Source organism: Ziziphus jujuba, chromosome 10, assembly GCF_031755915.1.
Source record: "Ziziphus jujuba cultivar Dongzao chromosome 10, ASM3175591v1".
Lineage (NCBI taxonomy): Eukaryota > Viridiplantae > Streptophyta > Magnoliopsida > Rosales > Rhamnaceae > Ziziphus > Ziziphus jujuba.
In genome coordinates this window covers 23,026,183-23,050,107 of record NC_083388.1, presented here as the reverse complement: position 1 = coordinate 23,050,107, position 23,925 = coordinate 23,026,183, and the positions used below count along the sequence as shown (strand labels likewise).

Here is a 23,925-nt window from a genome sequence, read left to right as displayed (position 1 = left end):
AACGCGTTGTGCACTCGAAAATGAACAAAAGTTTTGCTATACAACAATTTATTGTTGAAATTAGGAAAATTTTGCTAGACAACAATTTATTGCTGAAATGAGGATTGATAATTAAATGCATTTAATATTATTCTGACTTTTTTAAAACTAAAAATTTAATATAAAAAAATGAATTTATATAAAATAATAAATTAGTTTGTCGTATATGGTCGGTGTAGTTATGGATAATCACTTCTAGAGGGAAGTGACGTGTATTGTATAATCAGCCACCCGTCACTACCACTTAAGTTTATTTTTCATTTTTGCCTCGAACATCCGCTGCTACTCTTTATTATTATTAGTTTTGATATTATTATTATTATTATTATTATTTTCTGCTAACCACACAAAACCCTAGGGTAATTAATATTATACACGAGCCAGTTGTTTGAGATAATACACGTGTCAGTCAATGAATGACCAGGAGTGCTTAGTACTCTACACTCCGGGACTACTTGAGATTATTCCCTACTACTAGAACTATCAGTACAAACACAAAAGCGGGTCCCACCATCTCCAAAACAATAATAAAATTAAATTTGGTTTTAAGATTGGGATGTGGGCTGGTGGTCGTGGAAAATCTCCCTTTATTGTAAGTGGGCCCACGATCCTAAACCCAAACAACCAAAAAGCAGCGGCTTCCGTCAGAACCTCCAGACTCCTAATCCTTTCCCAATTCCCAAAAAACCATAATATTCAAAAATACCAACTCAAGATTCTCTTTCAATTTTGTCGCTCGGATTGTTTGTATATTTGCTTTTAGCTAGGGTTCTTTCTTTTTTTGGTCTTTCTTCAACTGTAAAGCTTTGGGGTTTTCTTACACCTTTCTCTCTTTCTCTCTCTTTTTTTTTTATTTTTCTTTTTTTTTCTTTTTTTTGGGTTTCCTTAATGGAGAAGATAGCTTCGGACTTGAAGGTTACGGAGTTGAAGCAGAGTAGTATATGCAAAGCCATGGAAGAGCTTCATTCTCAATCTTCTTCCGTACTCTTGATCACCCTTCAATGGAAGGATCTACAGAAACACTTGGACTCCACTCGTACTAAGCTTGAAAGCCTTCGTCAAGAACTCGTGGAGCGCGAAAACAACATAGGTTTGAAAGAGAAAGAATTGGAAGCCCAACGGTTGCAGATATGCTCCGCGCTTGAACTCAAAGAGAAGCGGTTGAATGAGGTTGATAGTCTGATCGAAGAGCGATCCAGAATGATTGAGTTTAACGAAAAGCACATTGAGTCTCTGGTGGTTCTGATTCAGGAAAATAGCGAAGAGCTCGAGGTTAAGGAGAACAAATTCCACGCTTTGAATGCTTCTTTCGGTGAGAAAGAAAGAGAATTCGATCAGCTCAAAAAATGTGTTGCAGAGAGGAAGAGTAGATTGGATTTGTTGCAGAAGATTATAAGAGAGGCTGAGTCGGAGGCCGAGTCAAAGGCTAAAGAGGTTGAGTCAAAGGGGAGGGAAGTTGAAAAGCTTCGAGCTTTGCTGAGGAAATATCGCGACGACATCGAATTGAAAGAGAGACAGTTCAATGCTCTGAGAAGGTCGGTGGAGGAGCGGAGAGAACAAGTTGAGTTGAAAGAAAAAGAATTCAGAGTGTATGAGAGTGCCATTGATGAATGCAAGAAAGATATCAAATTGAAAGAGGAAAAGCTGACTTTGATTCAGGATTCTATAATGGAATGCACGGCCGAGCTCCAATCGAAAGAGCAGCAGCTCGACTCTGTGAGAGAGGAGGTTCGGTTGAAAGAGAAGCATTTTGCTTCGCTGAGAAAATCAGTGGAGGAATATTATAAAAAATTGGAGATGAAAAAAGCTGAATTCAAAGGTCTGTTTGAGGAGCTGGGATTGAAAGAGAAAGCTTTGGAATTGAAACTTGAAGAAGTTGATGTGCTCTACAACAAGACCAATGAATTCTTCAAAGAGGTTGAATTGAAAGAGAAGGTCATTGATGAGCGTTTGAATGAACTTGGAGCGAAAGAGAAGCAATTCGAATCGAGGTTTAAACAATTCGTGTTGGAAAAGAGGGAATTCGAAGAAAGGTGGTTGAAAGAAAAAACTAATATGGTTCAAGTAAAGATTGAGCAACCAGATAATGACCCCCCTAACAATTCTTCTTCTACATCGTCAATTTATCAATCCTGTGTCTCTACTAGTGGAGGTGGAGGTAACTTGCAGTTGCTTCTGTATCAGCACTTGAAAAGGCATGATTTAATATGCAGTCAGATCTGTGCCAATCTCAGAGCTTCGTTGGACCCTGGGAAATTGATTTTGGATGCAATTCGAGGGTTTTATCCTCCTGGTGGTAAAGATAAGGAGGAGGATGTTGATTTGGGAACCGTTAGGAGGAGTTGTATTCTTCTGATGGAGCAGCTAATGACAACCTCACCATCAAAGATTAGCGATAATGTGAGAGAAGAAGCAAGGAAGTTGGCGGCTGATTGGAAGGCTAAGTTGAAAGTGGAAACGGAGGATCAATTGGAGGTGTTGGGTTTCTTGCAGCTTTTGGCTGTCTTTGAATTGTCCTCTAATTTCGATGCCGATGAACTTCGGAGCCTTCTGCAAATTGTTGCTCACCATAGACAAGCGCCTGTATTACGTCATGCGCTTCGTATAGCTGATAAAGCCCCAGGTATGCCTTTTTAGTTTTTTGTTTTTAATTTTCTAATTTATGAAAATTATCATTTTGACTTTTGTGTGGAAAATTGTCTATGGCATTCTCAAATTTACAACCTGCAGTACCAGCTCTTTGGTATGTTCTAAGTATCAAATGTGAAAGAAACTTATTTTTCACTGGTCCAAGGCGATTTTTAATGTCTAGCTATTTTTTATTTAAAACTTTGGTCTTCAATGTACAGCTTGTATGGACTGGACTGGATAATTATCCCGTGCATATGGGTTGTCAGAACTACAAGTATCCATAAAAATAGCGGATTGCTGTTATGTCCTTGTTAAGCAAAAGTAAATTTGAGAATTTTTTAATACACTAATCTGCCCATTTCATTATTTGTTTTTTGTTCCTACTTCTTAGCAAGCATATTCTTTTGTTCCACAGCTGAAGTTGAGCAAGCGGAAGACTTATCGGGAAACTTTGCAACCAATTCTGCTCCAAATTTTCATCCCAGCACCACCAAAAGTCGAAGGAGTTTGCATTGTCGAAATGAGCATTTGACTGGAAATGACTGGGCAGACGATGAAACTTTAGCTACTCTTCAAATGTCAGAAGACCCGCCAAAGATTATGCTAGACATGATAGGACGGGTATTTATAAAATATTGGAAGTGGCCAACTCGTGTTTGCAATGCAAATGTCATGAAGAATTGTATTTCCCGGTTTGATCAGCTAATGAGGCTCTCACCACAAATTGGACCTAGTGTGAGAGAAGATGCAATGAAACTGGCATTAGAATGGCAAGTGAAAATGAGAGCTGTTCCCGAAAATTCTTTTGAGATTTTGTGCTTCCTGCAGTTTCTTGCTACATATGGACTAGTTTCTTCATTTAATACAGATGATATTTTAATGCTTTTGGAGAAAATTTCTCAGCATAAGGAGGCTTTAGAGCTATGTACAACCCTTGGCTTTGCTGATAACATTCCTGGTAAGTTTTCTGAAAATTGATTTCTTAGCTGTTAGCGCTTTTTGCGCGTATGATTGCTTTTACTTAATTTCTTAATTTTTTTTAGTGGCATCATTCTGCAATTTAAATATTTTGACTAAAAGTATTTGTAATGATGAAGTTTATGTTTATGTCAATCTCACTTCTCAAGTCTGGCAATTGGCAGTACATTTGCAGTTAAACCTTGAAAATGAAACTAACTAAAAACTAACTAGACCATGTGGTTATTGATACCATGGTTGAGTACTTATATATTATAATTATAATATGATATTATTTCCTGCCATGTTTTAGGAAATCATATAGTACTGTCTATCAATGTCGTTGAGACAATATTCGTGATGTAATAACATAATATATTTATTAATTTGAGGTTTAACAGCTAAGTTGAACATCTGTGACAATAAATATGGCTAATTTGGCACGGAGTTGATCAAATGCTCAAAACTGCTAGAGAAGAAATTTGAAAGTATTTAAGTGATAAATGCTGACGCATAGATAGAGATACAATAACATGTCTACCTACTTAAATTGATTTTCCTGCTTCTTTCCATGATTAACTTAATTATGTGAATTGGTAGTGATATTTCATTTTGTATTTTTCTTTATATTCCTTAATATTATGAATGCAGCAAAATAGAAAATATTCTGCTTTTATTATATCTTTTTGTTTCTATTTCCTGAAATATAACTCTTTGGAAATTCAATTTGCACTTTCTTCTCCCACTCTTTTCTGCAAGCGGAGAGTGAAGTAGATGTTTTTAGGGTATTGTCGAAGAAATACATATTGTATGGTCTAAAAATCTAAAATTGTAGTATTTTTGGGTATGGTTGGATTATAATATAAATCAGACAAGAAATTGTTGTGGAGAATGACCAAGAAAATTATTGGATTAATAGATTGTAATGTAAAACAAGGAAGTTTGTTAATTGATTCTAGTTTTCTTTGGTTAGAATTGTTGTGGAGAAGAGATTGACATTTCAACACAGATATAGGGCTTTTTGCTGAGATGTGGCTCATGTCTAGGTTTCTAGTTGTAGTGACATTTTGCATGAAAAAATCGATTGTAAAAATACAAGTAATAAAATGAGAATTTTATGTAATTTTTTCTGACGAAACTGCTAACAACATTTACAGTTGTGTAAAAACTAGTATAGAAAAGGATGGAACAATCTTATATAAGATGGAAAAAGCATTGGCAATTGTTGTGTCCTCAAATGTTTGAGATCAATTTCGAGTAATATGATTGTCCCTCTAGTTAATCTTTTTGGTTGAATCCATTTATTTTACAGTTATTGCATCCAAAGAAGGACGTAAATGGTGTTTAAATAGTGGAAGGAGGTAAAAGGTTTACCAAATATGAAAATGTAATTCCTTTTGAAACTTCTATGAGGATGTAGAAGGTGTTTGCACAATTGGAATCAAAAAATTTCAATCCATCTTTTATCAGGTTATCATTAGTCTATTATACAAGCATTGCATCCTAGTTTTTGAGTTTTTTTAAAATTGTTAAAGTTTTCAATCATGTAAATTGCCTCTTCTTGATACATGGGTGTTTTTCTTACCGAGTCTTGGTTAGAATATTGTTCCTTCTTTCTCCAATTTCAATGGGCCTTTCTTTTCTTTATGCATTTACTAATATCACTATTTATAGTTTGGTTTGTGATATCGGAACTTTTCCAAGTCATCTTGATAAATCCTGCCATTTTGTTTGACATGGGGCAGAACTTGTTCAAACTCTTATTGCAAGGAAGCGACATCTAGATGCTGTTAGGCTTATTTGTTCATACAAGTTAGTTGACAAGATTTCACCTGCACCGCTATTAAAAGAATATTTGGACCTTGTGAAGAATTCTGCCAGAAATATTTGTAAGAGAAATAAGCCTGCTGGATTCAAGGTATGGATGCCCATTTTTTTTTTTTGTCTTTTTCTTTTTAATTTTTTTTTATGTTGCTATGTATTCTTTTTGATCTAGGACTATATCCGTTCCCTCGTTAATATATTTACCAAGGTTTGTTTCTTGCTCACAGGCGAAGGCAAGGGAAGAGGAAAGAGCTGCACTAAGATCTGTGAAGCAATGTGTTATAGATTACAACCTTGAGTCATGTTTCCCACTCACCAACATTGACACACGCCTTGATCTGTTAGAAAAAATCGAAAAGGAAAGAAGTTGGACTCCATCTCATGCCTCCAAACCCAGGGTTGCGCCACAGCAGATGAAACAAAATGCCAGGACTTTTGACCACAATGAACAACAACAACAACAACAAAATAGAAACAAATGTCCTCGGATAGCTATGTGTGTATCAAGCGGTGGACCACGTGGATCATCGGTAGTTTGCACTCCTGTGTTTCCACAAGTGAGTTCATCTAACCTGCATGGAGCATCAATGCCTGCTAACAGCCATTGGCAGTATGGTGGATTTAGTGCAAGTTTGGGAGCTGGGCAAAATGCTGGATTGCGTTACTCGTTTGATACACTGTCCAAGCATTATTAGGTTCTATCTCTAACTTATGCTTATATTGGCTAAGGGGTGCTATTTCTAACTTATGCTTATATTAGCTAAGGGGTGCTATTTCTAACTTATGCTTATATTGGCTAAGTGCCATCACGTATATAATGTAATTAATAGGGTAGGTGATGATGTTTTTATTTTAACTTCTTTTGTTAAATGATTTTTCTGCCACTAAAATGAAAAAGCTAATTGCATGTAGAGCTTATAGGTTCGTTGTATTTCACGGCTATGTAATTATTGGGTTAGGCCATTATGGTCGTGTTTAAACTCCTTTTTTCAAATGATTTTTCTACTACTAAAATGAAAAGCTGATTGCATGTAAAACTTATAGGTTTTTTGTTTTTATAAAATCGGCTGGTTAGGCCATGATTTGTTGAATGATTTTTCCACGACTAAAATGAAAAAGCTAATTGCATGTAAAATTTATAGGTTCTTTGTTTTTCTAACAACGGCTACACTTTCTTGGTTTATATCTTGGGATAATTCAAAGATAAGTAACTTCGAAGAACATGGGGGCCTTGGCTGGTCAATGGTTCTCAATATTTACTACGTTTAATCAACTTTTATTATTATTTTTTAATTTTTTTTGAGAATAATATAATATTTTTTAAATGAAATTCAAATTAATTATGGGATAATTCAAAGGAGAAAAAATTAAACTAGTGTCTGTACTTTTAATGACGAATTTAGGGTGTCATAAAATCTGGAGAACCTGAGGAGCTTGTCGCAATCACAAACAATCTCAGGACTTAATTTATGTAAGTAGGCTAGTTTCCTGTGTCATTATTTTTGCAGAGATTATACATACATATATATATATATATATGTATATTTCATACGTTTATATAATATTAATAGCCATTCTTATTTTACTGTTTTAATATCTGTTGGAAAGGTAATCATATTCATAATGAGTGTAGCTGAATTTTCGGTACCCGTTTTCAAGAAAGGAAATTAATTTATATTCGAATATGTTAATGCAGATCTGATCATATTTGTACAAAATATAAATTTTGATTTTTGTGTTGAATAATTTTTTTTAAGCAATAAAATACTCATTAGTAATTTTTCTATTCAAATGAACTCTTCAATGAATACAAATAAAGTGATTGTTTTTATAATTTCATTTAAACTCTATACAGTCCCATATATTTTAATTATCTAAAATAACTTTTTTTTATTATTATTTTTTTTGGTTGCTTTTTCAAACTATATATATAATCTTTCTTATTTCTACAGTAGCCATTAAAGCAAATTGATGGCATGATGCAATAGGTTCTGGCATACTTACGGCCACCACTGTCTCTTTATGTTAGTTTTTATTTAAAAAAAAAAAAAACGCTGTTTTATTTTTTTTATAAAAAAAATCAATGGCTGATATACAGTCGGCATATGCAGTATTTATTTTAATGAATCAACAATAAACGAATACAGTATTTATTTAATGAATCAACAGTAAAAGAATACAGTATTTATTTTTTCAAAAAAAAAAAAAAAGAAAAAAAAAAGGACAAAGTGGCAGGAGTGCTCTTGGTCTACTGTAACTCCCATATAAGGTCAGAGCGGTGGCTGCTGTTTTACAGAGGAGAAGTTTAGAAAATAAAAAGATAAAAAAAAATAAAAAATTTAATGATTGAGGTTTTAAAAGAATATTAGGGATATTTTAGTATATTTAATAGATATGGAAATGTGTAAAGATATTTTGGTATTCCAACTAGAAACACTCTACAAATATAAAATAATATTAAATCTTCAACAACTACAATCTAGAAGGCGTTAACAAATAGGCTAGAGAAATGGATTACTATTTAGTAATCATCATCGTTATAGTTAGACAAGAGCAGAAAGTTATTAACTTAAAACTAGAAAGAAGACGAAATAAGTAATAAAATATAAAATAAAAAATACAGGGTTCAAAAAACATTGAGTGCCCACCTAACCCAACATGCCTTTTGGGTATCACTCAAGGAAACAGAGGAACATGTCAAACACCTAACCCACCACCAATCCAAATAAATCTCCAACCTTACAAAACTTTAACCCGTCCATGCACCGCACGGCACAGAGCTGCTGATGTATATATACAAAATTGGTTCGCGCTCAAATGGGTTGTTGTTTCTTGACTCTTTGACTCTTGGTTTTTGTCTTTTTCTGAGTGCAAATTGAGTCCTGCTTCCGAGTCGTACGATGGTGATGGAGCCAGGATATTAGAACCAAACAATTATCCCCACCAACTTTCAAATTCCTACAACTCGAATTGAATTGGCCTTATCGATTATCATTTTCTTTTTCGTGACCAAACTAGCTGTATGTGGGCTCCAATGTATTAGCCATTCTCTTTTTCAACACACTTAAATCAATTTTATTTATTTATTTCTCTGTCACCTACTCCGTTTTTTCTTCAAATCCACTCTCCAATTTTTCAGAGAGTACCGGGTTGTCGTCAACTGCGTAATGTTTCAATTCACGTAGGACTCATCAACACGCAACTCTGTTTCTGATTCCAGCTTTTTTCTTTTTGTTTTAGCCCAAACTTTACTCATTTCCTTCTCACAACATTTTTCCTTTTACCATATGATATCATTCTATTTGAGCTGCAGAGGTTGGTTCTTTGTTGTTTAGAGTTCTTCTTGGCAACATATATATATATATATATATATACAGATATATTGGCTCTCTTTTTGTGAAAACTGGTGTTGGAAATGAAGTTAACTTCAACCATGATATGTGCTCCGTTAACGGCTCAATCCGTTGAGCAAATGGTGAGCGATATGCGAAAGGCTAAGGCACAAGGCGCAGATTTAGTTGAGATCAGGTTGGACTGCATTGAGAACTTCCTGCCTCACAAAGACCTTGAAATCATCTTGAGGAATAAGCCATTGCCTGTGCTTATCGTTTTTAGGTATTGTTTCTGACTAAAATTGTACCCTTTTTGTTTTTTATGAAGATAGGAATGAATAAAATAGATAAATGTCGGGCGTTTTTGATTTCTAAGGAATGTAATACATTATTCATTGTTTCAGGCCAAAAAGGGATGGTGGTTTATATGAAAGTGACGAGCACACGAGGTTTGAAACACTTAATTTAGCTAAAGAGTTGGGCGCTGATTATGTCGATTTTGAGCTCAAGGTATAATTGCTTTTAACAATCTTATGCTGTTCAATTATGCAATAAAGTTTCAATTTTGGTACTTGAAGTTGTATCTTTTGCATTCTTCCTGAACATCCCAAAACTTCTGCTTTCTCTATCGAAAGCAGTCCTATCATTTCAAATTCTTAATTTATGAATTTGACTGTCATCAGAGCCCTGCTGCGTGTGGGTTTGTTGTAAATTATAAGGAAGATTTATAATTTTCCACCGAAATAATGGATTCTAGTATTTTCTGATCATAGAACGGCCCTCAAGATGAATTATTTGCAGTTTGCATCCTTGTTCCATCAACAATTTTCTACCTATTTAAAAGACATTCATGGTGTTCCTGAATCCTGTAGCTAAAATATCCCTGCTTGTTCTATATATTTTGTTGCCAAGATGGATTACTGATACATCAATCTTCAAGGAGCATAAACATGTGGGTTTTCAGTGTAAATTGCTTGTTTCATATTATTTAGTAGCTAAAATCCTGTACTAAAATATCGTTTATAGACATTAAGGAAGCCTTGAGACAACTGAAATTCCCATATCCATATTGGTTAAACCGTTACCTATTCCAATAGCCACATTTCCCTTTAATTTCCTTCCCCACCTATGATGTCTTTATTCATGTCATCATCCTGCATGGATAGATAATGGAAAGACAATGAAATTGAAATTTATGACCATGAATGTTGATTTAACATGAAAACTTCACAAAAGTTTGAGTCTAATCTGTATCATGTGAACGTCTATAGTTGGCTTCTGTTCTTCCGGGGGAACAGAAAATGAATCATCATTGTGGCAGCAAAATTATTGTATCATACCATGTGAATGGTGAGAACCTTCCAAAAGAAGATCTTGGCAATATTGTTGCACGCATTCAAGCTACTGGCCCAGATATCATCAGACTTGTCATTGATGCAGCTGATATTACTGAAATAGCAAGAGTTTTTCATCTGTTATCCTGTTCCCAGGTACAAGTTCTTGTAATGAAAATTGCTGTTTTTCCCTGTATTAGACGATGTAGGTGTGTCATGTATTACTTACTAGATGATGTCAAATTATATGTATTAATAAGATAAATTAAAGACTGTTTCTCCCTCTATGTAGGAATAAATGATTTGAAGATAAAAGTGAAAAACTTTGTTTGAGTTTCTAGTTTAGTGGTCGAAAAACTACTGGAAAGAGGAATGTAAACTCCACATTCCCAGTACAAGATTATAAATGAAGAATGAAAAATATGGGAAATTGAGGCCAAAAGCCATCAAGGTGATAGCTCAATAAATAAATCATAGAAAATCACAGAAATGCTTTTTCATCTCATGTTCCTTGAAAATTAAAGGTATGAGCTTATTCAACTGGCAAAGAATCTTGATGCTAGGGATCTGGGATCAAATTACTCAGCTTAGAGAGATAAAAAGGAAAAAATGTTTGATTTATGCGAGTCAAAAAAGTTGCTTGTTATTTTGGTACATCAAAATGAGTATCAAGACATCAGCCTTTTGATACTTTGTAGGTACCTTTGATTGCATACTGTGTGGGGGAAAGAGGTCTTATAAGCCAGATATTATCCCCAAAATTTGGTGGATTTATAGTATATGGATCAATGGATGGAAACTCTCTACCAGGGCTCCCTACTTTAGACAGCCTTAGAAAAGCCTATAAAGTTGACTGCATAAATGGGGATACTATAGTTTTTGGGCTTATCTCAAAACCAGTTAGCCACAGCAAAGGACCAATATTGCATAATCCTGCCTTGAGACATGTGAAGTTCAATGGAATTTATGTTCCGATGTTTGTCGATGATCTCAAGAAGTTCTTCAACGTCTATTCCAGCCAAGACTTTGCTGGATTTAGGTATGCTATTTTTGAGTTTGATCCACTACAAGATTACCATGACATATTATTGTTGGAAAATTTGTCATTTTTAATATTGTATGTTTCTTCTCGTTTTTGTGGTATTTCAGTGTGGGAATTCCATACAAGGAAGCTGTGGTTGATTTTTGTGATGAAGTTCATCCGCTTGCTCAGGTTTATATAATCCTTAATATCAGTTGTTAAAAATTAGCATTCAGGACTGATTGTATTTGCAATTCATTATCTTCCTGATATATCTGCCATTCCAAATTGAGGATGGCACCTTATTTGTTTTTCCCTTTTCCTTCCTAAGATATGGAACAGGGCTTATTTATTTGCTGCTTGACAATTATTGTGATCTACAAGTATGGCATAAAAATGCAGTTCAATTTGCTTTTCTATTTCCCCGTACTGACAGTTTAATGAACTTAACATGATGCATCAGTCTATAGGTGCTGTTAACACGATTATAAGGAGGCCCAGTGATGGCAAGCTGATTGGTTATAACACAGATTGTGAGGCTTCAATAACTGCAATTGAGGATGCGCTGATAGGTAAGACTTAAAATCTATACCCTTAAAAGTTGCATTTTTTTTTTTTTCTTTGGATGGTGCTTTTTTGATAGTTGAAACATTTTTGGAAAGTTGCATTCTGATCGGTGTGAATCTGAAATGTTATAGAAGAGGGATGCACCAATGGAGAAGCATCATTCAATTCACCGCTTCATGGTAAATTATTTGTGCTAGCTGGTGCTGGAGGTGCAGGAAGAGCCTTAGCATTTGGTGCCAAAAGTAGAGGAGCTCGCATAGTCGTTTTTGACATTGATTTTGGTATCTAAGTAAATAGTCTACCATCTTAAATTCTCAAATAAATAATGTATTTCTTGCTGGTTTAGTTGGATCATAGTTACCATTTAGTTTCTTTCGCCCATATAGTAAAGCATGATACTAAGTGCAGCATGCCACATCGAGGCAAGGAGGCTTTTCCCAAGCCACTGAAAGCGTGGTGCTTTAGAATCTCCCTCCCATTTCCATGTCTTGATGAAGCACACTGCTTGACAATTAATTTGAATACAAAACCCACATTCTCCTAACTTCTATTGTTTACTAAACAGATAGAGCAAAATGTCTAGCTTGTGCTCTAAAGGGCGAGGCACGGCCATTTGAAGAATTAGTCAACTTCCAGCCAGAGAAAGGGGCGATTCTTGCCAATGCAACGCCTCTGGGAATGCATCCAAATACTGATCGGATTCCTGTATCTGAGGTCTACTCCTTATCTTTGTCTAGCCTATGAAAGACATTTCAATTTCTGTTTTCTTTTACTAATTTCCTTTTCTTTCTTCCAATTTTTTTGGCTTCTTCAAGGCAACCTTGGGCGATTATCAGATTGTGTTTGACTCTGTTTACACACCTAGGAAAACCAGATTATTAAAGGAAGCTGAAGCAGCAGGTGCCATCACTGTCAGTGGAGTTGAAATGTTTCTCCGACAGGCAATTGGACAGTTCAATCTCTTTACTGGTGGACAAGGTAACCGGTGCTCTGTTGTCTTTTTTTTTTTTTTTTTTTTTTTTGGGTTTTATCCGGAATCAACTTTACGAGTTTAGAGAGACAATTTAGCCAACTAACTTGTTTGATGCATTGAACTTGTCTAATTTCCATTTACTTTCTTGGTTTTGCAGCACCTGAAGAATTCATGCGACAGATTGTTTTTGACAAGTTCTGACGTAAACTATAGTATTTTGTGTACAATAATAATGCTCTCATATATATATTTTTTCTTGTCTAAAGCGCACACATACGCACACACACACACACGTATTTCCGTGCTTTAATCTTCTTTCATTTGCTTTCAAATTAAGCACTAGATCGCTTACGGTTTTACTGTATGGAAGCCTCTCCTATCGTAATGTTGAAAAGCTTCCAATCAAACTGCAAAAGCAAAGATCGACGGACACCAAATTCGACAAATAATGAAAATATACTCATTATTGATTCAATTTGTCTTTAATTTTTTTTTTCTTTTTAAATTCTTTAAATTATTGATTCAATTTGTCTCCACCACCATCTAAAAACGCCTTCATCAAATTCTTCCAGAACCCACTTACCACCAGCGCCATCCCACTGTCGCTCACAGTCGCTGGAGTTGATCTTGAGTCTCTTAAATTCCAGAACACAATCTACGGCACAGCTTCCCCACAACCTTTCTCCCGAAACTACCTCTTTATAGCCTTGTAGTCAGTCTCCCCACTCATTCTCCGAAGCCTTATCGAACTCCATGTCGCTGAAAACAAACACCTTCATTATCATCTCCTTCGGTTTTAATTTTCCATCAACAGCCACTCACAGAATTCTATCAAACACCTTTTGGAATTTCGTGTTCATTCCCCAATCCATATCTCTCACAAGCTGAGTCTTGGAAAGAAGATCGTGGCCTTGTATCAGATGGAGCTGAGGGTCTTCACTGAAAGTGATGACCTTCCCTTTCCATGGGTTTTCGCTCAATTCTGAAACCAACGATCCCAACGCCACACAGACCTCCATGGGATTTCCCTCCATCCATGCTACCTGAGACATCGCAAAACGGCAATGCAGTTCTTCAATTTGCATCTCTTTAACAAATCATCCCCCATTCTTTCCCACAATAATCATAATATTCATAATCCTCATAATAATCACGATAATAATTTAAAGACTGTATGATCTCGTGGGGAAGCAAAGCTCCGACTGAGATCATGGATTTCCCCTGTTTCACATCGTAGAGATAGTTGAGGAACCTCTCCTCGTCGTGCTCCAACAACTTGTCCTTGTAAAATTTCATGGCGACGGAGGCTACGCTGTTGATTGGCTCCGATGTAAACCTCCGGCAGCTCCAAGGCTTTTCTGAGAAGCACAACAATTTCCTTCCTCAGTCGGTGAGACCCTTAGGAGAAGGTCTAGGTACTGGTGTTGTCTCGGAGTTGACCAACACGAGATCCATGAAGGGACGGGCGGCGGTGGTGGTGGCGGTCGGGTTGTAGAGCTCTGGTGGTCCAATAAGAAGGCTTGCACTTGGAGTTTCCATTGTTATGAAGCTGATTCGGTTTGAACTGCGTTTCTTATGAAAACCAGCTTTTTTTTTTTTCTTTTTTTTCTTTTTTTTTTTAAATTTATTTTATAATTTCAGGTTTTTATGTATTTAGTACGTACTCAGTGGAAAGAACGAATGATACTGTTTCATTTTTTGTAGGGCATAATTACTTGGCTACCAAGAATATTCAAAAATAAAATAAATTAATTACCTGGATACCAAGTTCTTTCTCATTTAATTGTTTTAATTATTTATATCATAATAATAATAATAAGTGGCTGATTTAAAACTTTGAGATAAACGGTGGAGAAAAAGGAAGCCATTTTATTTTGATATCGAAGTACGATTATTATTGCTTATTTAATTTATTTCTTACAAGTTATTATTGGTTATCTTATCCATGGTTAAATATAAAACCATTCTTTTCTTTTCTTGTTTTTTCGGATGACAAATATCTAACATGAATTCGAAGTTAGGATTATTGAAACGGAGAAATATATAATATTATATAAATTACATATCTTGTTCTATTTTGTTCATATAAAATTTATAAATATTTTCTCTTATTCTTAAATTATAGTACTGCACAACACTGTGATCGGTCCAATTATATATAATAAATATAGATACTTTTAGTTAATAATTTAAAACTAAAAGTACGTGATAATCTTTAATTTTTTTTCCCCCCAGGTAATTTAGCGTTCAATTTGATTTGTATGTCTTCTATTGTAATTATTAATTAAGAAACTAAGAAATCTAAGTATAATTATTGGTACAGGACAAAAAAGTGTGATTATTGGTTATATATTTTATTTTTTCAAGTTATTATTATTTGTATTTTTTTTAAAAAAAACTGATTGGTTGTATTATTAGTGGTTTAAATTTAAAACAATTGAAACTTATTAGGATTATAATTATGTAATTTTTACACCCTGATTTTAGATCCTAAATTACATTTATTTATTTGGTTTAAAAGAGCCTGAATTAGACTGGTTAAAAGATCCTAATCTAAGTGTAGAACGGTTGGGCCCAGAATATTCATTTAAACACTGTGGGCCACAGGAAGTTGACCCCAAGAAGCAACTTACAATTTGGTCAATTCCGGCGGCAATAAATAAAAGACTAGCAAATAGTTAGCCAAAAAACAAAAAAAGACTAATAAATAAGAGAGAGAGAGACTGGAAAATGAAAAAGGAAATTTTTAAGGGGACGATTCCCGCGCACGCTTGACGGCCTGTAGAAGGAAGAAGACTTGGAAGTCCTTGTCACGGTCGGTCTTTTGCCTCACCAGCCTACCTCCTATATAAGAAAATATCGTAAAAAAAATACTGATATTGGTAAAAATATTAAAAATATAAATTTATAAAAATATAAATAAAATATTAATATTGATATAAATATTAATAAAATTATGAAAACTATAAATTTTTAATTTAGAATATAAATTTTGACACATAAAATAATTAATACAGTATAATAATATAAAAATATAATAATTAGAATACAATAATAATAAAATATAATAAAATACTTATCCAATTAGATATAAAACTAATAATTTTTTTATTTATTTTTGAATAGATAAAATCAAATTAAAAACTAAGATAAAAAGATAAAAAAGATAAAAAGTTATATATTGACATGCTACAATATAAAAAATCATATATCATCCCTTATACAATATAATATTATCATGTTATTATTTTATATTTTTTTTTTTTTATTTTTTTTTCTTTTTCCTTTTTTCCCCGCACCAAAAAAGATTTCTTTTTTATCTTTTCTTCTTCTTCCTCCCTCTCTTTCTCTCTCTTCAATGGCATCTCTCTCCCATTTGTTCTCTTTCTTTTTTTTTTTTTTTTTATGCTTTTTCTCCATTGGTCAGACAGCTCCTCTCCCACACAAATACACACACACACATACACCAAATCAGATCATGAGAGAGGGTCGGCCGAGATTTCCATCAATAATTCCACCGACAACCGACTTCTCTACTTCGTTTTCTACCGTTTTTCATCTTAAATCCGAAACTCTCTCATATATTCGACGATTCAGGCGACATCCTTAATCTCATTTTAGATTCATATAGTTTGCCAGATTTTACAGTTTTGTCATGTAATGCAACTCTTATACAAAGAATTGATTTCTTATCTTGCCCCTTAAAGTTTTAATCCAAATTAGTTATATATATATAATTCCAAAAATTTTAAAATAAAAGAATAAAAAATTTATATAAGTTCTGTATGTTTAATTTTATCAAATTTATAATGCACTGATTGGACTTAGTGGTTTAAAATAATTCATGTAATAATACAAGGGATTTTATAGCAAAGAAGATAAAAAAAAAAGAAAACAAGGTTATAATGGTGCTTTCAACTTGTTAAAGAGAAAGGAAAAAAGTCGCAAAAAATAAACCATCCAACGGTCTTCTTTTCAAAGGTATAAAACTGGTAAGCTAAAATAGGTGGAAAGGTTTTTTTTTGGTGGCAGCAGCCGAAGTCATGTCTCTCTCCTACCTTACGTAATCACAAATCCCATCCCTCCATACCACTCTCTCTCTCTCTCTCTCTCTCTCTCTCTCTCTCTGTTGTTCTTGACTTTGACCTTTTTCACATTTCCTCGCATCTTTCTCGCTACCTTTGTCTTTGGAGTTCATACTTTGCAGCTCAGACACAATGGTTATCAGCGACCTTCCTGTAAAGCTTCTTTCCTGCAATGTTTTTCTTTTTCTTTTTTTTTAATTGTTGTTGTACATAGTTTTAGCTCTTTTTTTTTTTTATTTTTCTGGATTTAAGAAAAGATGGGTTGAGTTATTTATTTCGTGGTTTTGGTTAGAATCCGTCCCTTTTGGTTTTTTTTGTTGCTTATATAACAGTAGTGGGAAGGAAAAAAAAAAAAAATGGAATGTGGGCATTAAATGGATTTTATGGCTGTTTATAAGCTTTTTTTTCCTGAAATTGTGAAGTTTGAGTCAATTGAACCATTTTGGCTGAAATGGCACGGTTGATTGAAGGTTTCTAAATGGAAGATATAAAGAAAACCCTGTTTGTTTCTGTACCTTGCAAACCCTGTTTGTTTCTGTACCTTGTCATTCATTTAATGGAGAATTAAGATTCAAGCTCTATTTCTTTGGTTGCCATTTTCTTGTTAACCAACCAGAGGGTTTTTCTTCTTCTTCTTCTTCCTCTTTTTTTTTTTTTTTTTTTGGTTCCCCTTCCCGGACCAAGTTTACCAAACAGAGTCAGAGTTGCTTCTGTGATAATTCAGTGGAAGAAAAACAATATATGGTTTGGAAATTTGAGGCTCAAGATTTCATTTTCCTTTACATCCTACATTCTTAGTACACAAAAAGGGGCAAAATTGAGTTAGGTTTTTTGTGTTTTCCTAGAAGATGTGAACTCGGCTATTCTAATTTTCTTTTTTGGGCGAATTTCTTCTAGTTGACCACTTCGGATTTTCATACTACAAACGGAGGTAGAAGAAATTCAACACTAATTTGTGCTCCAATAATGGCGGAGTCGGTCGATGAGATGCTGGTTCAAGTGCGAAAGTCAAATGAAGCTGGTGCTGACATTGTTGAGATTCGTTTAGACTACCTGAAGAACTTCATTCCGGGACAAGATCTCGAAATCCTAATCAAACGGTCTCCTTTACCCGCTATTGTCACTTACGGGTAATGATTGAATCGTTTGTTATAAAACGCATAATCCATTTTAGTTGTAGTTGCCAAAATTTTATGTTTCTTAATTGTAATTTTTATCTTTTATCACTTGGGATTGAATTATTCATGCTGAATTTTGAACTTTTCTTTAAATGCTGAAAAACTTTGTTTCAAAAGCTGAGGAAAAATAACAATTGGTTTAGATGTAACTTGTTGAGAATAGGAATTCCTCTTATTTTGATTGAATTTTTTTTTGTGTTTTTTTTTTTTCCACACATTGAAATATCATATAACTCATAGACCAGTATGGAAGGGCGGCCGATATGATGGTAATGAAAGCAAGTGACAAGATGCACTGCATCTAGCCTTGGAAATTGGTGCTGATTATATTGATATTGAGCTTAAGGTAGTGATTGCAATCTTTTCTTTCTTTTTCTTTGCTTTAGTCTTTTATGTTTTATGTTTTTTCTATGCAATTCTGTTACTCAGTAGAACCTGGTTGTCGGGTCAAAGAATGAGCAAAGCACTAGCATATGCAGTAGTTCTGTTACTTCTGTTACTGCTGATTGCTTTCATTGGTTTATTTACATTAGGACAACTGCTCCATACAAAGCTCTGCATAAATTGGCCATTTTGTTAGTTGAGTTGGTTCTTCCAACTTAACACACTAAAGGACCTGGCTTTTCGATCACCAATACACAAAAAAAATGTAGGTTAGGGAACATGAAGAAGAAAAGAAAGTAGTGGAACAGTTGTTGATCCTTTATCCTTATTCTGGACTGAGTTTCAAACTCCCAGTTTGGTTTTAATCATATTGCTTTGCTTCTTTATTAATTCATACAACCTCAAGAAATGACATGATATGTTATCAATGAGATTGGGTGTTACTACTGAATTATGTCATTTCTGATATTTTAGCTAGTTAATCATGGTTTCCTATTTGTTTCTTGAAGGTAGCTCATGAGTTCTACAATTCCATTCAGCTGGAGAAACCAGGAAAAGCTAAAATCTTAGTTTCCTCGCACAATTATCAAAATACTTCATCAGTTGAGGAAATTGCCAAACTTGTAGCAAGAATACAGGCTACTGGAGCTGACATAGTGAAGATTGCAACAACTGCCTTAGATATTACCGACTCTGCACGCATGTTATAAGTACTTGTGCATTCTCATGTAAGTTACTCCAAGCTGTGCTTTATGAAATAGAACCGTTTCTACTGATTGTATCTGTATTGTTTTAATTGAACCAGAACTAAAACTGGCAGGTTCCAATGATAGGACTTGTTATGGGTGAAAAGGGTTTAATTTCATGCATACTTAGCCCGAAATTTGGAGGATTTCTCACTTTTGGTTCACTTGAGCCCGGGGTGGTATCAGCTGCAGGGCAACCAACTATAAAGGAGTTGTTGGATTTGTACAACTTCAGAGAAATAGCATCTGATACCAAAGTACATGGTGTGATAGGAAATCCTGTTAGTCACAGCAAAAGTCCTTATCTTTATAATGCAGCATTTAAATCAGTTGGCTTTGTTGGTTGATAGTGTTGAATATTTCCTTACAACTTACTCGTCCCCTGATTTTGTTGGATACAGGTAAAATCTCATAGCAAGCTTTTCATATGCTCTATCTACCATATTTCAGGTCTATTTCCAAGTTTGAGAAACTCAGATTTTAATCTGGGATTCTTACATTTAGTGTGTTCATGTTGTATTTTTGGTATTTTCTGCATTCATCTGCATGTAGTTTGTTTCTTGACTTTGCCTCAAACTTTAATGTGTTTGGAAGTGGATTTGACGCATTTTTTGTATATAGAAATTTCCTAACAATGTCCCATCTACATGGCACTATGCAACTCTAAAATCCTCCTGCAATTTCCTAAACTGCCATTTAGACTTTGGAAATAATTGTTACTTTTCTTATTTTTATTTTTTTTATGCACAGTTATACAATTCGTCACAAGGAAGCAGGACTTAGTTGCAGTGATGAGGTTGATCCGATTGCTAAGGTATATCTTTAGCTCCTATTATTCAAAATCTTTACCGGCTTTACACACTCAAGTAACGCCTAAGATTCTGGCATTGATGCTATTCATGGAAGGAGGAAGTGTTCAACCATCTCTTTTAGTTCAGTGCATCCTGATTATATCTTCTTTACAGATAATAGGAGCTATTAATTGCATAATTAAGAGACCAACCGATGGAAAGTTATTAGGCTATAATGTTGACTATATTGAAGCAATTGTGGCCATTGAGGAAGGTCTACGAGGTTTCCGTTGTATTAAAGCTATTCTATAGTTAGACTTGCAAGCAAGGTTTTGTAATTCGTTATGTTTCTGTACAGCATTAAATGGCACAGCCAACATATCTGGTTCTCCCTTAGCCGGTAAGTTATTAGTGGTCATGGGAGCTGGTGGTGCCGGAAAGTCACTTGCGTAGTTGCCAATCGTACATTAGGTAAGAATTTCCTTGTAATTTACTGAACCTCTGGCATTCTCTATCCGTTTTCTATTTTTATTTATTTCCGATGGGTTTTTACTTTCGTTCTCCTTCTGGAGGTGAGATTTTGTGATTTTAAATACATATATTTAAAATTGCAGTAATTGTTTGGGGTTTGAAGGTTTGGAATGTATGTAGTGTCAATATGCTGTGTGTATTTGCCGTACAAACTTGATGAATTGTATGCATTAGGGTTTTGAATTTTTGTTGGCTTATTATTTTAAGCATTTTCTTATCTTATCAACCCGTGTACTGCGTTTGTTCTTTGTAGTTGTTTTCAATGGGGGGGAAAAAAAAGGCATAAAAAGGAGTCTGAATTATTGGATTTACCTTTCACTGTGTTTTTTTTGAAAATGTAGAAAAAAAAAGTGTTGGAGATACGAATTTGAAAAGTGGTTTTGTGCCGTTTAGGAAATTAAGTATGATTGTGTAGTTTGTATTTAAGGAAGAATTTTGCTTGAAGCAATGAACACCATAACATGTAAATAAAATCGATTTTTGGATTTCAGTAACTTAATTTATATATTTTGGACAAGTTATATAGGTGTGCACATACATATAATTATGTAATCAAAATTAATTTCTTAACTTTTTATGTACACTATGGAACGCCCTTGGTTCAATGATCATCTAGAGGCAATCAAGTTCATCTGCAAAGATTTCTGGTCTGACCTATTCAAGAAGCAGATAGACAACTTGAAGACCAATCATAGAGTAAGCTCTAGAAGAACTGAATCAAGTAAAACGCGTCTTTGCTTAAATTTGACAGAGTGGCTTTGTAATGTCTTTCAGGGTACCTTTGTATTGCAAGATGATAAGTTTTGTTAGCTGCGACGCATGTCAATTGATCCATCTGAAAATGGAGATTTATCTCAAGATAATCCTGAGGCAGCAGAAATCAAGGCAGCACAAACGACAAGCATGCATCTCTATTTCCCATGTGGAATTATAAGGGGGGCTCTTTCTAATTTAGGGATCCCTTGTGCAGTTTCTGCAGATATGTCCAACCTTCCTGCATGTGAGTTACTTTTTCTTGATTGTCTTAGCTTTGTGATATCTTTCAATGCATATCAAATTACATTAAAATTATAGGCCCTCAATCGTGACCCTTCTGGCTTTTCTGGATGATCTTTACAGTTTCAATTTCTCCATTGTTTTATATTTGCTTTTTCCTTAATTCTCTCCTTTTATTTGTCATCATTGGTTTTGTTCATTTCACTCTACCTTACAAACTAGCAAACATGTATATGTAATGTTATAAAGTTTACATAACCCTCTGCTATAATAGAAACCTTGATTTCACTTTGCTTTTCCCTCAATGGAATTACTTTCAGATATTAAGTAATCCATGAAACCGTAAAAATGTAAGGATGAATTTTTAAAGCTTGTTATCTTGCCAAGCTTGGATTCCAAAACTGGTAAAAACTTAATATGAACTAGGTGCTTTCTCTAGCCTTGTATTGATTTAAGACTTGCCAGCATAGCTATACCATTTATTTATTCATTTATTTTTTTGCATCATTCAATCATGACTAGATTATAATTGGTTGTACAATACATCTATATGTTTGTTTCTTAATGACCCACCCTGGGACCTGGTTCACCTTTCATCTACGTCCTGTAGTCAGTTTGTCAATCTATTTTTCCTTTCTACAAGAATCTTATTCTTTTTCTCACTAATTTCCTCTGCCTAATATTTGTTTTCTTGTCTCAGGTTCTTTTATATGGTGTGTTTTTAAGTTGCATTATTTACTGATCGATTTATTTAATCATCATTGAATGGCATGTATTTCAGAGTAATGGTTGTTATAAATTATTGAACAGGTTCTTTTGTGGTTCGTATAAAGGCTTGATGACGGTTACTCCCGAGCAGCTTAAAGATTGTAGTGTTCAAGTCATCTGCTTACCAAGTAAACAAGGGTTCAACTTATATTTTGGAAAATCTAGTATTAAAAAATTCACGGGAAGTGTCTTAGAGCATATTTGGTCCTGGATTTTTGATGCAGATATTGTATAGCCTCCGATGATCAGTTTTGTACGTGTGGGATAATGTTAAGTATTTGCCTTTATATTTGATGCTGCTTCTGTTGCATTGTATCACAGCAAGGTCTTTCAAATTATAATTTCCTCCCATGTTTGTCATTTCTATTCGTATGTCTGATTAAAACTACATTCAAGCCTTTTTCGTTACGAAGAAGATCCGTATTCAACTGACTGTGAATATAGTTGGCAAATTTTCACATGCCTGATTATGGAGCATTACATAGAAATTTGTCTGTTATTTTTCTTTACCTTTGTTGTTACCAAGAAGCGTTATTTTTATTTACCTTTCTTGTTATCAAGAAGATCTGTGTTCGATTACACACACACACACACACACGAAAAAAAAAAAGAAAAAAAAGAAAAAGAAAAAAAGATCCATATTCAACCTAATGTGAATAATGAATGTAGTTGGCAAATTTTCATGTGGCTAAGTGGCTGCGTATGATAGTTTGTTTTAGGAAATATGATATTTGTTAGCATTTGGTATCAGTGCGGATGGATTCCTGGTGGATAATATGTCCTAACATGGTCAATCTTAAGGTTTAGTTCACAGAGATTTTTATTTTTAAGAAATAAAAAGATTTAAGATGTCATCCAATTAATTACTAATTTATTATTTGTCTCATTACTCTTTTTATGACAAATTATTAACTGAGTAGCTAAAAAATTTTATGCTTAATCACTATACAATCTATCTATGTGGAAGTGACTGGTCCAAAGCGAGTTTGCCACAGTAATTAGCACCATCCATTAAAATTTGTTCCTTTTTAATACATTTATCTTGCCCAATATGGGTTTTGGATGCATACAAGTATTTTTATTGGAATGTTGATATATAACTAATAAAATGCTCAAAGTATCCAATAGAATGATCTCAAAAAATTCACATGTCATTTATTTTATTATGTCATAATTAAATAAAAAAATTTATTTCTGAAAACGTACTAAAACAAAACAAACAAAATGTTTCTTGACCTTCCTTTCGGAATAGTAAGGATTAAAGGGCATGGACCCGATTGTTTTATGTTATTATTTAAGGAAGCAAGACATTTAATTAATCTTAAAAAAAAAAAGAAAGAAAGAAAAAAAAACTGAACTATAGTGGGGATGCTTTTATTTGCACTAGCAAGATTACAACTTGTACATGACTAAACTATTATCAGATGTCCTCTTTCGGTCGCTTGTTGTTTCGCTCTTTTTTAAATTAAACAGATCATTTGCTAACAAAAGTTTAGCATAACAGATGGGTTGATCAGTTGTTATTTGAACTTTTTTTCTAAAAGGATTTCGAGTATTTATGCCTCCTCAATTATTAAGCTTTAACATTTTGATCTTGGATCATTTTATATGTGCATGTTGTATCAAATGTGCTGGATGCTTTAAATCTGTTAGAAATACAAAAAAAGAATAATTAAAGGAGCAAAATGCAAAAAAAAAAAAGAAAAAAAGAAAAAAGGTTCTATGTTTATCAATAATGCAGCCTAACGCGGAAAAACCAAAAGCTAAA

The 23,925-nt window shown here is 34.0% G+C and overlaps 2 protein-coding genes and 2 pseudogenes across 5 annotated transcripts; all 4 read left to right on the top strand.

Annotated features, from left to right (window-relative positions):
- The first annotated feature begins 638 nt into the window (after positions 1–638).
- LOC107412115 (FRIGIDA-like protein 5) lies at positions 639–6,382 on the top strand. The gene is made up of 4 exons (XM_048468958.2): positions 639–2,662; positions 3,086–3,628; positions 5,373–5,545; positions 5,679–6,382. The coding sequence occupies exons 1-4, from the start codon at positions 928–930 to the stop codon at positions 6,144–6,146; spliced, it is 2,919 nt and encodes a 972-aa protein (XP_048324915.2). The 5' UTR covers positions 639–927; the 3' UTR covers positions 6,147–6,382.
- Positions 6,383–8,463: 2,081 nt separating this feature from the next.
- On the top strand, positions 8,464–13,153 carry LOC107412113 (bifunctional 3-dehydroquinate dehydratase/shikimate dehydrogenase, chloroplastic). 4 transcript variants are annotated; one of them, XM_048468614.2, is made up of 10 exons: positions 8,474–9,066; positions 9,188–9,293; positions 10,055–10,273; positions 10,816–11,156; positions 11,267–11,330; positions 11,575–11,710; positions 11,837–11,986; positions 12,271–12,419; positions 12,521–12,683; positions 12,836–13,153. In XM_048468614.2, exons 1-10 carry the CDS (start codon positions 8,867–8,869, stop codon positions 12,877–12,879), a joined length of 1,572 nt encoding a protein of 523 aa, XP_048324571.1. In that variant the 5' UTR covers positions 8,474–8,866; the 3' UTR covers positions 12,880–13,153. The 4 variants fall into 4 exon arrangements, with proteins under 4 accessions (XP_060667917.1, XP_060667918.1, XP_048324571.1 ...); XM_016019826.4 differs by having other exon boundaries at positions 8,481–9,066; positions 11,602–11,710; XM_060811934.1 differs by lacking the exon at positions 11,837–11,986 and having other exon boundaries at positions 8,464–9,066.
- A 3,509-nt stretch (positions 13,154–16,662) lies between these two features.
- On the top strand, positions 16,663–22,523 carry LOC107412114 (bifunctional 3-dehydroquinate dehydratase/shikimate dehydrogenase, chloroplastic-like; annotated as a pseudogene).
- On the top strand, positions 20,970–22,523 carry LOC112488818 (uncharacterized; annotated as a pseudogene).
- Positions 22,524–23,925: the final 1,402 nt, after the last annotated feature.

Excerpts from the sequence above, each read along its gene's own strand:
- LOC107412113 (XM_048468614.2), top strand. The coding sequence starts at position 8,867 with ATGAAGTTAACTTCAACCATGATATGTGCTCCGTTAACGGCTCAATCC. Across the intron at positions 11,331-11,574 it reads AAGTTCATCCGCTTGCTCAG|TTTAATGAACTTAACATGAT; the intron begins GTTTATATAATC and ends CCGTACTGACAG. Across the intron at positions 11,711-11,836 it reads AATTGAGGATGCGCTGATAG|AAGAGGGATGCACCAATGGA; the intron begins GTAAGACTTAAA and ends GAAATGTTATAG.
- LOC107412115 (XM_048468958.2), top strand. The coding sequence starts at position 928 with ATGGAGAAGATAGCTTCGGACTTGAAGGTTACGGAGTTGAAGCAGAGT. Across the intron at positions 2,663-3,085 it reads TATAGCTGATAAAGCCCCAG|CTGAAGTTGAGCAAGCGGAA; the intron begins GTATGCCTTTTT and ends TTTGTTCCACAG. Across the intron at positions 5,546-5,678 it reads ATAAGCCTGCTGGATTCAAG|GCGAAGGCAAGGGAAGAGGA; the intron begins GTATGGATGCCC and ends TCTTGCTCACAG.